Source organism: Crocuta crocuta, unplaced genomic scaffold (assembly GCF_008692635.1).
Source record: "Crocuta crocuta isolate KB4526 unplaced genomic scaffold, BGI_CrCroc_1.0 scaffold17, whole genome shotgun sequence".
Classification (NCBI taxonomy): domain Eukaryota; kingdom Metazoa; phylum Chordata; class Mammalia; order Carnivora; family Hyaenidae; genus Crocuta; species Crocuta crocuta.
In genome coordinates, this window is record NW_027532041.1 from 5,482,231 (window position 1) to 5,497,105 (window position 14,875).

Below are 14,875 nucleotides of genomic sequence, written 5' to 3' on the forward strand. Positions count from 1 at the left end.
GCCGCCGACACCGCCGCCGCCGCCGCCAGAGGCGACGACAGGAAGGCCGGGGCCAAAGGCTTCATCATGTCTTTCTGGAATGCAAGTTTTGCCTGTCGGAGGGAGAAAACCAGGAACGGGGTGGGGATAGTGTTTTGCGTAAGCGACACGGACGTCAAGGAGTCACATTTTAAAAATCTTTGCTCTCTGGAAGTCAGGAAATGAGGTTCGCAACGCTGGTTGCAAAGGCTCTGGGTACACCTTTACTTGGATCTGTTTCCATTTCAGCTCTTTTTGGTGGTCTTTGCCCCCGGGCCTGAGGACACCGGAGGGCCTCTCTGAATAGATACTAAAGCTATTTTATGCTGCTTCTCACAAAGAAAAAACAAACATACCCAGAAGGTTTCCTGCTTAAATAACGGAGCTCAATTTAAAATTCTGACTTGTCCTAAACCACAGTGCAGCCTTGAGAGAGGGGTTTTTGTTTTGTTTTGTTTCTGAGAATATGCATGGCCTTTCACTTCTCTTTGAAGAGCTGCACTGGGTGAGCTAACTGGGGTTCAAGACATTAGGGGCTTATTAAAAGACACAACAGTCAGTTTCACACCTCTCGCTCTGGCCACTTAAAGAATATGCCCTGAAAAACTGCAGCCAACTCAAATTTCTGTCATTGGGAATGACGGTAAGTGTGCTATAAACGTTCTCTATTTAAAGGAATCCCAAGGTGGAATCTTCCTGTGAAGTAAGAAATCAATCCTTAATTTCTCTCTTTTGCAATCAGGAGAAGCTTTGCACACTGGATTTGTGTAATGCAGGTAACACCTGCTTGCAGCATCAGATGGAGGCTTTGCAGAAGCGGGGAGCATCGCCTCCAGCTGGCCAATCCGGTTTCAACTTCAAATGGAATGCCACACTGGGCTAAGTCCCAGGGAGATTATGAAATCCATCCATCTGGGTATTTATGTGACATCTATTGCTGGCGCCCCTGGGTATTTTTGCAAAGAAACTGAAAGCAGCACATATTGAGAGCAGGTAGGACAGGCTGAATACCAACATGCCTGCTAGACAAGGAAAGAGAGGAATACAAACACTTTAATTTCTGGAGGCAGGGGTGCGTGGGGGTGGAGAGGGGAGATGGAGGAGGGAGAAGAGGCAGAGCCCTCTAGAAAGGGAGAAGGCATTAAGTGGATTTTGTTTTAGGAAAGCAAGCCCTCTTCCCAGGCACAACACATTCCGGGATTCCTTGGGCATTACTGGTCTGTGTTCCTGAGTCTTTATTTTTCTTTATAAGCTAAGGAAGTAGACTGTTGGAAAAGGTTCCTGGTGATGAGTAAGGTGTTAGCTTCTAAAGAGGTTCAGTTTCTGTTCTGTAAAGAGGCTTCCTTCAAGGTGTCCTACAGCAGGGACTAAGCAGTCCATCCTGAAACTTCTGTCTGTGAGGGCTATTTAAATTCACAACCTTTCAGGACCAATTAGTCCCCAGGCCCTCCTAAACCACAGTCCCTGCCCAAGGCAGCAAGGCAGACCCACAAAACTGGTGAGCAGGTGAGGTGAACTTACTGCTAAAATGCTTGGGCTCCGCTGGAGTTTGTTGTAAGGGCTGTATTTCGGCTTCAGTGGCTTCCCTGCAACTCGATCCTTATGCCTTCGGCTAGAAATGTGCTGAAAAAAGTTTGATGCATTAGCTGAATCTAAATGTGAGCTTTATTCCCTGTCAAATATAGCTCCTAGATAGGTGTAGCCGGTTGCTCCATTCCCGGTTCTAAGTTCACAGTTCCAAGGTGGTGTGGCTAAGATCACTACACTACACTTGCTCCCCACTCAATTTTTTTTAATGTTTATTTTTGACAGAGAGAGATTGAGAGCATGAGCAGGGGAGGATCAGAGGGAGAGGGAGACAGAGGATCTGAAGCGGGCTCTGTGCTGGCAGTAGGCAGCCCGATGTGGGGCTCAAACTCAGGAACCATGAGATCATGACCTGAGCTGAAGTCAGATGCTTAACTGACTAAGCCACCCAGGCGCCCTTCCCCCGCCCCCTCCCCACTCAACCGTAATGCCTCTATTCCTTTCCTTTCTCTGTAGTACATACCCTGCTTTGCCTGTTCTTACCGCCACGACTAATGAATCTGTCTCCAAAACCAGACTTTTGGTCTTTGAAAGACAGGCTGAACGTCTTGTCTTCCAGAAGTTTCTGCTCGACTATAAGTTCCACATGACTGCTGTGCTTATCTGTCCCTAACACCTGTCCTGGATCTGGCTTATAGTACAAATACCCACTTTTGTGGATATGCAAGTATTTGGTGCGAACTTTTTCTTACGTGCATGTTATGTCTTGTGTGTATCATGTAAACATTTATCTATGAGCGTAGTGAGAACCGCTACATAGATTAGATACACAATCAAGTGGTGACCCAAACAACAGTGAATACTAACTCAGGATACATTACCTGTTTGAGTTGAATTTCTGAATTAACGTGAACATCACAGATTTCACAATGAAATGTCTTATTTTGTAGTCCTGACCCCTTACTGCCATTCTGCATCTTTAATCTTGATCCAGGTCTAGGATAGGACTTAATTGGACCAGCTCCATTACGAGCTTCAACCATGGTCTTGTGTTTAGATCCTAAGACAGAAAGAGACATACGGTGAATAGCTATTTAAGAACTGAATAGATCTATGAACAGCTCTTTGTTTTCTTATCCTTGAGAAGTATATCTTCAGGATGAATTTCTCATTGCTTTTTAAAAAAGAACAATCATTTTCATGCTGATTACAAACACTTTTTATTTATTATAAATGATAATGCTGCTTATTCAACATATTTTCATTGTAAAAAATGGGAAAACATGAGTCCATTAGAAAGAAAATATGGAAAATATAAAAAAGCATAAGAAAATAAAGATTAGCTATGTTTTCACCACTTAGAGATAACCAGTGTTATTATTTTAGTTTAAAATTTTTTTCTAACATTTTATTTATTTTTGAGAGACAAAGACAGAGCACAAATTGGGGAGGGGCAGAGACAAAGGGAGACACAGATTCCAAAGCAGGCTCCAGGCTCTGAGCTGTCAGCACAGAGCCGGACGCGGGGCTTGAACCCACTAATCATGAGAACATGACCTGAGCTCAAGTTGGAAACTCAACCAACTGAGTCACTCAGGCACCCCTCATTTTTAGTTTTTTATTCAGGTTTTGTTTTGTTTGTATACTAAAAAAATATATTTTCAAAACTGGGATCATACTAGTTAAATATCCTGCAAATTTCACATAGCAAATCATATACTTTTTAAAGTAATTACATTTTAATGACTGAGTAATATATTCTCTCATATTGGGTTACTATAATTTATTCGACATTTCCCTACTGAGGGATTTTTAAATTGTTTCCCCCCTTTTTTTACTAAGTGTGTTGCAGTGAACATTGTGCATAGATATTTATCTTCATCTCTGTCACTTCATCATAATGAGTTTTGGGAAATATTAGATGCTTTTGAGGGAATAAAAAACAGAATAGGTTTTATCTTCAACTTGCTTTAAGCTTTTGCCTTGCAGTTTCCAAAGTTATTATATCTTACTTTTCTTAAAATCAGTCTTTTGAATCAAAAAAGTGGAGAAGACATTGAACAAACCTAATGTTAGAACAACAAAAGATACAATATTCTGAAGGGAAAGGTTGGTTTTGTTATAAACATTATTTAAATTCAAATGATAGCTGCTAACCTGTGTTGTGGGCCTCTAGCTGTGACAGGGAGTTCACAGCCACTTTGCATAGTGAACAATACAGTAATTTTTTGGCTTTTTCTTCTTCTGATTCAGAAACTGTACCAGGAGCTCCATTTGTGCTCTTTGAGGGGGAAGTGGCTGCTCCAGGTGGCAGGGGTGTCGTGCCGGGTTTGAGGAGAAACGAGCCACCGTCAGAGCCTGATGGCTGACTGGAACTGTTGACTTTTAGCTTCCCTTTATCTTCTAAGAGAGACACAGAAGAGATCGTATTAAAGCTCTGCACATCGTATAAACACAGGCAAATTGACATAAAGGAATTAAAACTAGAAATTTGATTGTTATATGTAGTTTTCATTTCCAGATTGAAAAATAACTCCATGCCATCAATTTCCAATATCAGCTCACCCGACTAAGAATATGATGACTTATGAAAAATGACTTCTTTCTCTCACTGGCAGCAGGTAACTTTCTGAAAGCTTTCAGTTGTAAGTTATGCTCCAGAGAGGTCTTCAGTGTGTAAGAAAACCAACTACCTTCCAATACAATTACACGAAATAGTGGTCACATGAAATAAATCATTAGTCAATGGTAGTTTCATTTGACTATTCATTCTTTAATTAGGACATAAATATAAAGTTAAAACTCATCTTTTATACCAAGTTAAAATTTTAACATTGAGGTGTTGGGGTATAGATGAGAGAAGACACATGGTTAATTTTGATTATGATTAGTTAAATTTTTGCTGCTCTTTGAATGGCAAAGTAATTTGTCTAAAATACAAGATGCAAAGATTTCATTCATTATACTTAATACTGCCAGTCTAAATTATAAGTTGTTTTTTCTTTTAAGTAAACTCTACCCCCAATGTGGGGCTCAAACTCATGACCCCGAGATCAAGAGTTGCATGCTCTGTTGACTGAGCCAGCCAGGCACCCCTAAATCGTAAGTTCTAAGTAATGACATTAACCAGAAGCACAATATGAAGATTAGCCAAATCATGTATAGACATCTTGGGCATTTTGATCATGTAGCTACTAAATGCTTATAATTCTCAAGGCCCATGGTGCAAGCTATAAGATGGGACAGAGTGACTTTAACAGACTCTAGCTCTTAGGGGTTCATTTGCTATTCAAGACAAGTTCTATTCAGTGGCCTCTTTGGGAAAGAAACTGGAACTTCGTAGGCAACAGCCTAATGCATCAGACATGTAAGTTGAGTAGAGCCAGTGCTTTTAGAAAATGTCTATAGATATGCTGATAAACTCTTATTAAGAGAAGAAGGAAATTAAAATGAATGCTTATTTGTTAATTGACCTAGCTAATTTGGAGCTGTGTACCATGGGCCTGGATTGTGAAGAGGGAAGAAGTGACCAGGGGAACAGCAAGCCTGATAGTGTGTGTCTGTTCTGCATATGGGGCAAAGCTGGAGCTTTCATATACATTAAAAACACCAGGAGATCATATTTCTACTTGTTTGATTTAGGGATCAACAGTTGATTTCTATCCTGTGTGCTGCATTGGGTCTATCCGGGTCAAGACTAGCAGCGCTCTATAGATGAATCCCAGATCTGGATGGTGTTTGGAATAAGTGAATGCTCAGATCCCTTTTTATCCTGGGGTTTCACAATCTATATTCCTTTTCAGCAAGTTTATTAAAACTTCAGGATGCCACAAAGTGTGATGGAAAAGACCTTAGACTTTTACTAAACAGAACCTCCACAGTATGAGAGAAGGGAATAAAATCAATCTTCCTACATGGTAATAGTCAGTAAATTAGATTGAAGATTATTTCCGGCTTAGAACTCCCTCATCTATAAGGATCCCTTAGCTTGATTTTACAATTTTATAGAACTCACAAAGCAGTGAAATAATTCAGTAATCTTAACATTTGCTCCTATGAAATTACTCTGTTTCTTGTGATGGAAACTTAAATTATTGCATAGTAAAATCTTTTATATAAATTTGACCTAAGGAATCTGACCTGTTTTAGTCATTTACTCATTCTCTCTTATTCATATTTATTTCATTCTCCTTTATATTGGTCTCCCTCATATGCTTTTACACTTTTATAGAACGATACAACTTACAAAGTGCTATTGCTTACATTATCTTATTCTCTCTCATAACAAACTTGTGAAGTAGGTAAGGGGGAAAAATAATCAGCCCTATCTTATTTTTTAATATTTTAAAAGTTTATTCATTTATTTTTAGAGAGAGAGAGCATGGGGGAGGGCAGAGAGAGAGAGATGAAGAGAGAGAACCTCAAGCAGGGGCTTGATCCCACAAACTGTGAGATCATGACCTGAGTCTAAAACAAGAGTTGGACACTTAACCAGGTGAGCCACCCAGGCACACGAGTCATTTCTATCTTAAAGATGAGAAAACTAACGCTCCTCAAAATTGAATAATGTCCCACAGATTAGTAGGTGGCATAAATGAGCATGGTGTTTTCTGCAACTATTCACCGGGTAGTGCATTAATCTTCCTGCACAAAGGGTGGACTCCACATGGCATTAACATTATAAAAGGCATATAACGGTCACCAGAGATGTGATAAAGCTGTTGCTTTGTTTAGTTTCCAGGCATATTTGCCTTAAATGAAAATATCTAATCCTATTCAACAAACTGAGAATATGGACAAAATTATTTTTTCCTCTTTATTCCTATTTCTTTAAGAAAAATTAAACAGATTTCCTTTCTATATCTCCTTTTCAGAAGAGGTCATTTATTTATTAAAAATGCTTATTAACAAAATGCTAATTACTGACAATGTGCTAGACACTGGAGAGAATAGTAAATAAAGTAGGTATAGACCTTAAGAAAATAAAAGTTCAGCAGGGGAAATGAGGTAGTCATTCAGAGATCTCTAACTTATGAGAGCTTGGAGCAGGAAGTGATTTCTTCTGGTTCAGAAGAAAGATACATTCTTCTTAAAGGAAGTGATATTTTGGCCAGAATTTGAAGGTGAGATTTAGATAAGGATAGAATAAAGTGAGAAAGAGTAGGAAGTGAATGGTTACAGGTGGAAACATAAGGAAATGCTTAGGTGGTAGAAAACGGGGTTTGCTTGAATACCTGCTAGTTCAGCATAGGTGATGACAATGGGTGTAATGAGAGATATTATAAAGGTAAATTGAATCAGAAGGTAGAAAATATCTTTAAAACTAGTAAAATGGATACCAAGGGAGGCCATTTTCCTTTAAAAATATCAAGAGATAGGGTAAATTTAACATTTACATAAATTATGTTCTAGTTTTTATCCTCTAGGCAGGCCAGAGTCTTAATCTTTGTGAATACTAGGGATCAATTTTGCTTTGAAATGTGTAAAAGGTTGCATCATATTGAGGAAATTCTGCCATTGGGTTGATACTAGCTCATTAATAAAAATAGATCCTAAAACCACCAAAGCAGTACTATACTTAAATTTTAGCATTCTTTCTGGGTGTGGAGATTTATAAGCTTCCAAAGCCTAATTTTATTATTCCTCACTTTAATTGCTTTATATTTTTATCAAAATCCATTATATTATTTTTCTTTCCTTTTTGGCATTTTTAAAGCCTCCTTATTTTGTGTATTTGAAAGTTTAATTAATGTACCGTTTACTTCTGTTTCTTTTAATAAAGATGCATGTCATCTGGAACTTCTGGTTCATATGAATTCCATTTTCAAGTATTCCCTCACCTAATGTTAATTAGCAGGGCTTCTGACTGTCTTCATTATTTTCTGATTACTTAAACGCCTTTTTTAAGGTTTCATCCTACAGGACTTGGAAGCAAAATTTGCTTAGCTGCATCAGAATTACCCTTTGTAACAAATGTCTGTAATTTATGCATCCAAGTGAATTTAATTCTTCAAAGTGGCGATCCTCATCAATTCATTATTTTCCGAAGTTCTAAGCATTTTGAAAACCTCTTGTTTTGGAACTGTTTTAATATCTGTTGGTAAACCATGTGAAGGAAATCAGTTTTCAATATTAATTTATCATAGTTATTTTTTACAAGAAAACTTTACTTAGGTTAACCTACCTATTCCTCAAACTTAGCACTATATTCCTCAAAACACAGCCTCAGAGGACTAATAAGCTAACACATGATGAAAAGAACATGCTGGAAGTTCTTTTTTTTTTTTTAAGTTAAGTTTTATTTATTTTGAGAAAGATAGAAAGCAAGCAGGGGAGGGACAGAGAGAGAGGGAGACAGAATCCTGAGCAGCCTCTGCACTATCAGCACAGAGCCCGATGCAGGGCTTGAACTCATGAACCATGATAACATGACCTGAGCAGACCTAAGCAGAAATCAAGAGTAGGATGCTTAACTGACTGAGCCACCCAGGTGCCCGAGAACATGCTGAATGTTCTGAAAGCAGCTTTCAGAAACTAATCCTGTTAGTAACAAGAAGACTCATGTCCATATATAGGTTTTAATTTAAAAACAATCAAAATAATATTCTAACTACATTATAGACCTTATATTTTGAAGTGGGACTTTGACAGCTATAATCCAATTTTTATGAGTCCACTTACAAGATTTAATCTTCAGTTTCATGCTATCAATATAAGTTTTTTCTAACCAAGTTTCAATGGTTTAATAATAGATACATAATTTATATATTTATGCTCATTATAGGAAATAAAGTCAGACAAAAAATAAAAATCACCCATGATTCCTTCACCTAAAATAAAAATCAGCAAACTTTTCTGAAAAGCACCTGATGGTAAATATATTAAGCTTTGTGGGACATACTGTTTCTCTTGCAGCTACTAAGCGTTGCTATTATGGTAGGAAAGCAGCCACCGGTATGGCTGTGATCTAACAAAATTTTATTGACAAAAGTAGGCAGCACGCTAGATTTAGCTCACAGGTAGTAGTTTGCCAACAGTTGACCTAGATTACTAAAATGATACCTGTTACTTCACACTTTTACACAGTACTATATGTGAATAGACAGAAACATGATGTAACTAACATTTTTCAAATGGTAATAAATCAAGAATATCTTTCCATGTCAATAAATGTAGAATTGGATCATGATTTACAACAAATGATATTTACCTATATGGATGTACTATAATTTATTTAAATAATCTTCTTTTGTTACTTGGGTTATTTCTGGTTTGCACTCTTAGAACATTAAAAAGATACTGAATGAGAGTTTGGTTGCCTCAGAATGAAGGACACAACCCCAAACTGAAAGCAATTGGAATCAAATCTTAGCATCTTAGAGAAAGTCCCCAAGAAACCCCCAGATACATACTTGTAGATTTATAAGAGGCAGTAAAATGTATCCTGCTACCAACATCCTCTCTTGCACTTCCCTAGACTATATAAGGATTGGAGGACTCACTGGCATCATGAGCTTCTGTTCGGTTTGGTGTTTCTTATTTCTAGCCAAAGTGGTAAAGTTAGAAGTGCATGTAAGAAGGGACACTGGCATTTCATTTTCCAGTCTGACAATTTCTGATCTTAGTGATCCGCCCCTCGTCCCAGGTGAAGTAGGGGATAGGAAGGGTGGGGGCTGATAAGCTGGACCAATAAAGGATCAGGAGCTGAAGGACCTGTAATCTCAGTTTGGCATGGCAAGGTTGAGTGAGTTTTCTTGGGGTCAATAGGGCATCTTGAAAGGTGATCAGGCTCAAGCCCTATTTTGGTACCTGACACAAGAAGGCTGATCACTGGGACCCTGGCAGCAAGAGGCTGAGGAGTAGACCTCTGGTATTAGGAGCTGAGGAAGGACTGAAAGACCCACATGAAGACCTTATACTTGGTCCTTGAGAGAGAGAGACAACATCTGGACACCTGCCATGCAGAGGGCATCGGTGATTGTCGATAAGCACAAAACACTGGCCCTTTTATCTTCTCTAATTCCTTTTCTGATCCCTAACAATTGGAAAGGGCAAGAACCAGAAATTACAGGATGGGGAAGAAGGGAAGAACAGACTATGGCCTTTCCCATGGTCCAACCTGAGCCAGGAAGAAGGAAGTGTTCAGCTGGATAAAGAACCTAAAGTTTCAATAAGACGAGACTTTCTAATTTTAGTATATGTGCTGCCAAAGTGAGCACAGGATGAGATTTTCTGATATCTGATAATAGCTCTGAGGAATGAGAAAGGTATATTCAATAGGGTATACTGGCAATCATGTTTGCAGTCCACTGAATTCATATATTCAGTAAATTGGTTTATAAATAGTACCACGTATAGATATCTCTGTATACTTGTCTAATAATTTCCTTAGGACCTAAGCTCTGAAGAGGACTTACTGGCACAAAGAGTATATACATTTTTGAGCTTGTGATGCACATTGCCAAATTGCACCCCAGAGTGGTTGCACAAATGAACGCTCTTAGAGCTCTCTGTCTCTAAGAGAGTGCCAGCTTCCCAATGCCTTTGACCAGCCTAATTATCCACTGCCTGAGCCAATCTGACAGATAAAATACAGTATCTCATTGTTACCTTGATTTTCATTTTTTATACTAAACTGGTTGAATATCTTTTCATTAGATACATGATAATTTGTGTTTCAAAGTAATTTAAAAAATGCTTAATTCTCTTTTTTTAATGTTTTATTTATTTCTAGGAGAGAGAGAGAGAGAGAGAGAGAGAGAGAGAGAGACAGCGTGAGCAGGGGAGGGTCAGAGAGAGACGGAGTCACAGACTCTGAAACAGGCTCCAGGCTCTGAGCTGGCAGTCAGCAGAGAGCCCGATGCGGGGCTCGAACCCACGAACCACGAGATCATGACCTAAGCGAAAGTCGGACGCTTAACCGACTAAGCCACCCAGGCGCCCCCAAAAATGCTTAATTCTGAAAGGGAACAAGCTCTTGAACTAAATGCATTTTTGAGAGTTAGTAAATTTTACCCTTAGTAAGAAGTAAACTTTACCATAATAACAAGCTTTCTCTTAAACACAACTAGTAATGTTGTTTGGAGCATGATTCTTAGAAGCTGAATTCAGAGGCACAATACTATTTAGGGAAGTTTGCTTTTATAGAAAGCAAAAAATTGGCCTAATGACTGTTTCAGGCAGTTATATCTCACAGTGATAGTAGTAGTAACAATAGTAATCCCAAATCAATAGCTGACACTATTTCAATACTCACTGTAGACCAAGCACTATGTTAAGAACTTCTATTCATTATCTCATTTATTTTTCACATATACTAACATGGTAGACACTGTTCCTATCTGTACCATTTAATTTCTTTTTTGCTTATATACTTATATAACTTATATACCATAAGGTACATAAAATTTAGTGAATTTATACATATGTATACATTTGTTGAAACAGAAAATGTATGGGAAATATAATATACAAGATACTGATGTATAAGATATATAGATGTTTCCAACATCCTAGAAAGCTCCCTTGAACTCCCAATCAGTTGGTACTTGCCCTCCCTCCAAATGTACCCACTATTCTCATCTCTATCAACTTAGATCGGTTTTGCCTATTTGTGAACTTCATAGGAGTGTAATCACACAATGTGTATTCTTTTGTGTCTGGCTTCTTTCACTCAACATTATGTGTATGACATTCATCCATGTTGTTGTACTTAGAAGTTTGGTTTTTCTAATTGCTGGAGAATATTCCATTGTATGACTGTGCCACCATTTATCTATTTTACTACTGATAAACATTTGGAATATTTTCGGTTTTTGAATATTCTTATATGTGTTTTTGGTAGACATTACTCATTTATGTTATATATATATACAACATAAATATATATGCTGGACCATTAGATGGATAGATCTTATCTATCTGCCTGCCTGCCTATCTATCTATCTATCTATCTATCTATCTATCTATCTATCTATCATCTATCTCTATCAATCTATTTCTAGCTTTAGTAGATTCTAAAGAGTTTTCCAGAATGGTTGTACTGATTTATATTTCTACCAGCAATGCCTGAGAATTCCAGTTGTTCTGCATCATCCCTAACACATTTATCAGCATTGTGTATTGTCAGTCCTTTTGGTTTTAGCCATTTGGGTTGGAGGTGTAGTCTTATTGAGGTTTTCATTCGTATTTCCCTACTGACTAAGGTAGGACTAAGGTATTTTTATTGGTTGATTAAATACCTTTTTTGGTGAAGTGCTTGGTCAAATCTTGTGCTTAATTTTCTCCCCCTAACTTGAGAAAAGTGCTCAGGAAACAAAGGGCACAACTTTAACAGAATTATTCTTTGTACTTTCTGAGGTCACTGAAGTATACTGTTTGTCACTTTGTACAATTAAATTTTCCTTTTTATACTTAGTATTTCACTAGAAGGAACTAGCAACAGAGGAATGCAGTAAAAGGACTGTGGGTATATGCTTTCCTATATTCACAAGCACCTTGTCCAACATCTCATTATTATTGTAAAAAACAAAACAATGCCCACATTACTGCTTAACACTCATTAAACCAAGTTACCTCACTTTGATAAGGAATTCTGAAATCATTCTCCTCTGTTTTATCATCCCATTTTCTGAATAATGAGAAATTAATGGGTGTCAGTCACAGTACTTACTTTCTTACTAGTTGTGCGGTCTTGTGAGAAATGGAGCTAAAAAGGCGATGAAGGCTCTGTATCAGACCAACTCCCCACCCCCCAAAACCCCAAGTCAAATAACACTGCAAATCTGTATGTTTGTTGATTGGTATGGCTGTAGGTCTTCCTAACCCTTTGCTTCATTTGTCCGCTCCTTATCTACACATTTGACACGGTAAAAGTGATGGAAGCCACCAACTGATGACAGATATTTTAAAGTTCAAAGTGGAATTCCATTAAGATAGTTAATGGATTCCGGAGAGGGAGGGGTAGAAAAGGCAGCAGCATAAAAGTTACAAGATGAGCAAGCCAATTTAGTACCTTGGAGTTCTTTGCAAAACAAAATGTAACAAAAGATGGACAGACTCTAGAGCGTTGCTATATTGGTGTATGCACAAAGAAAGGAATATTCATTTGTAGTAGAGCGAGTCTGCACTGTCTGGAAGAGCACGAAGAAAAGACCAACACTGTAGGTAACAATCAGATGCAGCAGTCACTTTACCTCCTTCTGTTTATTAGATGTTTTCCAGAAATGTATGTGACCTTGGAAAATAGTAGTAATTTGAACGTACTATTTAAAAGATTTTTTTGAAACATAGTACTCTTGTTAATGCAATAACCCCATATTATTATTTTAAAATTCTATAATCGTACAGATTTGATTTGCTTAAATTAGAAACATATATAGTGAAAAGTTATATACCCGAAGAACAGGTCAATAAATCAGACAAATGGGAAAAAATGGGTTCTATTAAAGGAAAGAAACACAGTCAGCCAGCTTCCCTATGGAAAATGTATCCTTAAGTTCCCTACCAATATCATCCACCTCTCATTAGCAAATGTCTGATCTCCCGTTTCTTAGAGAAATGAGGAAGCTGGACAAGTTTGTCCCTGATGTTACATTTTCTTCTATCTGCACCTGTTTTCTTTACATCTCTGAGGAAGAGATATATGCTGCTCCTCTCTATCTTTTACATTTCTTCTTTCTTTCCTATAGTTCTGGCTATTTTCTTTCTACTGGGTTCTTTATTTCTGTTCTTTATTTCATGCTGAAAACTCCATGTTCCAAAAGTCATTCCCTGACTTGGTTCATTATTGGAATCTTCCACAATCTTCCCTTTGGTCAGGACTTGAAGTGGTCATGAGATGTGGTTCTTCCACTTCCTTTCTTCCTGTTTATCCTTACCCTCCTGCAAATTCCATGGCCTCTGTCCAGTCTTCTCTTGTTTTGGGCACAAGTTCCTTCCTGAAATGCTTTTCCCCCTTGACGTCCACAAACACTGGCCTTGGCTGGTTCTCTAAGCTCACTCTAGGCCCCCTTCACCAGCTTCTGTTCTTTTGCCTACCCCTAAGTGTTGGCATGCCTCAAGATTTCACTCTTGTCCTCTTTTGGGTGTTATATGATCTAATTCACTCCAATAGACTCTTCTACCACATTGACATAGATTCCTAAATCCATAGGTGAAATCTCTTCTTCACAGGTTCAAGATCTTTTTCCCCTAATAATTTGTGGGATATCTGTTTCTACATGTTTCATGTATATTTCAAACTCAACATGGCTGGTACTGAATAAATGGTAAGTTCCACATAGGGGCGCTTCCAAGTAGTTCCCATTTTAATCAATGACATTACTAGTTGTATGTCAGAATTGCCAGCAATAACTCTTGAATTCTTTCTTCTCTTGCCTTCTATGTTTAATAAGTGGCCTAAGTTTATTGATATCGTCTTCTAAATATTTCTTCTATCAGTCTTATCCAACAGACAGTGAATCAGCATCTACTATGTGCCACTTCTTCATTTTAGGCCCTCGATGTTCATTGCGGATTACTATAAAACCTCTTTCTAGATCTTACTACGTCTAGTCCCCAAGCCCATCTCCTGTCTCCTCCCCTTCCTTATATTCCCATAACCCTCTTCATATAGTTATATGTTGACCTTGCATTAGCTATAATTTTTTCACAATTAAAATTATTACCAAGACAGAAAGATTCTTGAGTCCTACAACAATGTCCTAATTCATCTTTGTGCCCGGTGTAAAGAAAGCCATTGGTGGGCAATAATATGTTGAAATAAAGAATGTTCAATTCATACAGTGCCTTTTAGCTTCACAAATAAAAATAGGAGAAATTAACTGTTAATGGCTGAATAATAACCAGTGAAATAAATATAGATAGAACAGATATTTCCACTACTGATTATGTAAAATATTTATATCACTGTTGCTGAAGATATATATAAGCAACCAATATTTAATGTCATTTGAGGTTGAAATAATTCTCTTAAGAATACATCCTTGAGATGTATTAGGACAGAGTCATAACAAAAAGTACATGTGCCAGGTCAAATATTTTGATTTGATAAAATGAAAAAATCTATAGTTTTTATTATCTCCTTTATTAGGAATCCTACTAGAACTTGCATATAAGCAATAAGCATGTATCTATGCCAGGAAATCTGAAGCACATGTGAAAACAAAATATTATCAAAGTATAGCCCATCTTCTTTGCAACTAAACTGATACTCTGTCATCACGGCAAGGTTTTAGTCATAGCAACACTATGAGTCTTATGTTTGAAGATTCATGAGAGGTTTATAGCTCAACAATCCACTTTGGGCAATGTGGTAAGCAGCCATTAA

At 37.7% G+C, this 14,875-nt stretch overlaps 1 protein-coding gene across 1 annotated transcript in view; it reads right to left on the minus strand.

The window, feature by feature from the left end:
- Nucleotides 1-14,875, minus strand: part of ZNF385B (zinc finger protein 385B) — a 326,144-nt gene that overhangs the window by 11,238 nt on the left and 300,031 nt on the right. The window contains exons 7-10 of the mRNA XM_077776342.1: nt 3,703-3,948; nt 2,427-2,605; nt 1,540-1,641; nt 3-92 (exon numbers count right to left, since the gene is read on the minus strand). Of these exons, the coding sequence (XP_077632468.1) occupies nt 3-92; nt 1,540-1,641; nt 2,427-2,605; nt 3,703-3,948 (617 nt within the window). The remainder of the gene's footprint in view (nt 1-2; nt 93-1,539; nt 1,642-2,426; nt 2,606-3,702; nt 3,949-14,875) is intronic.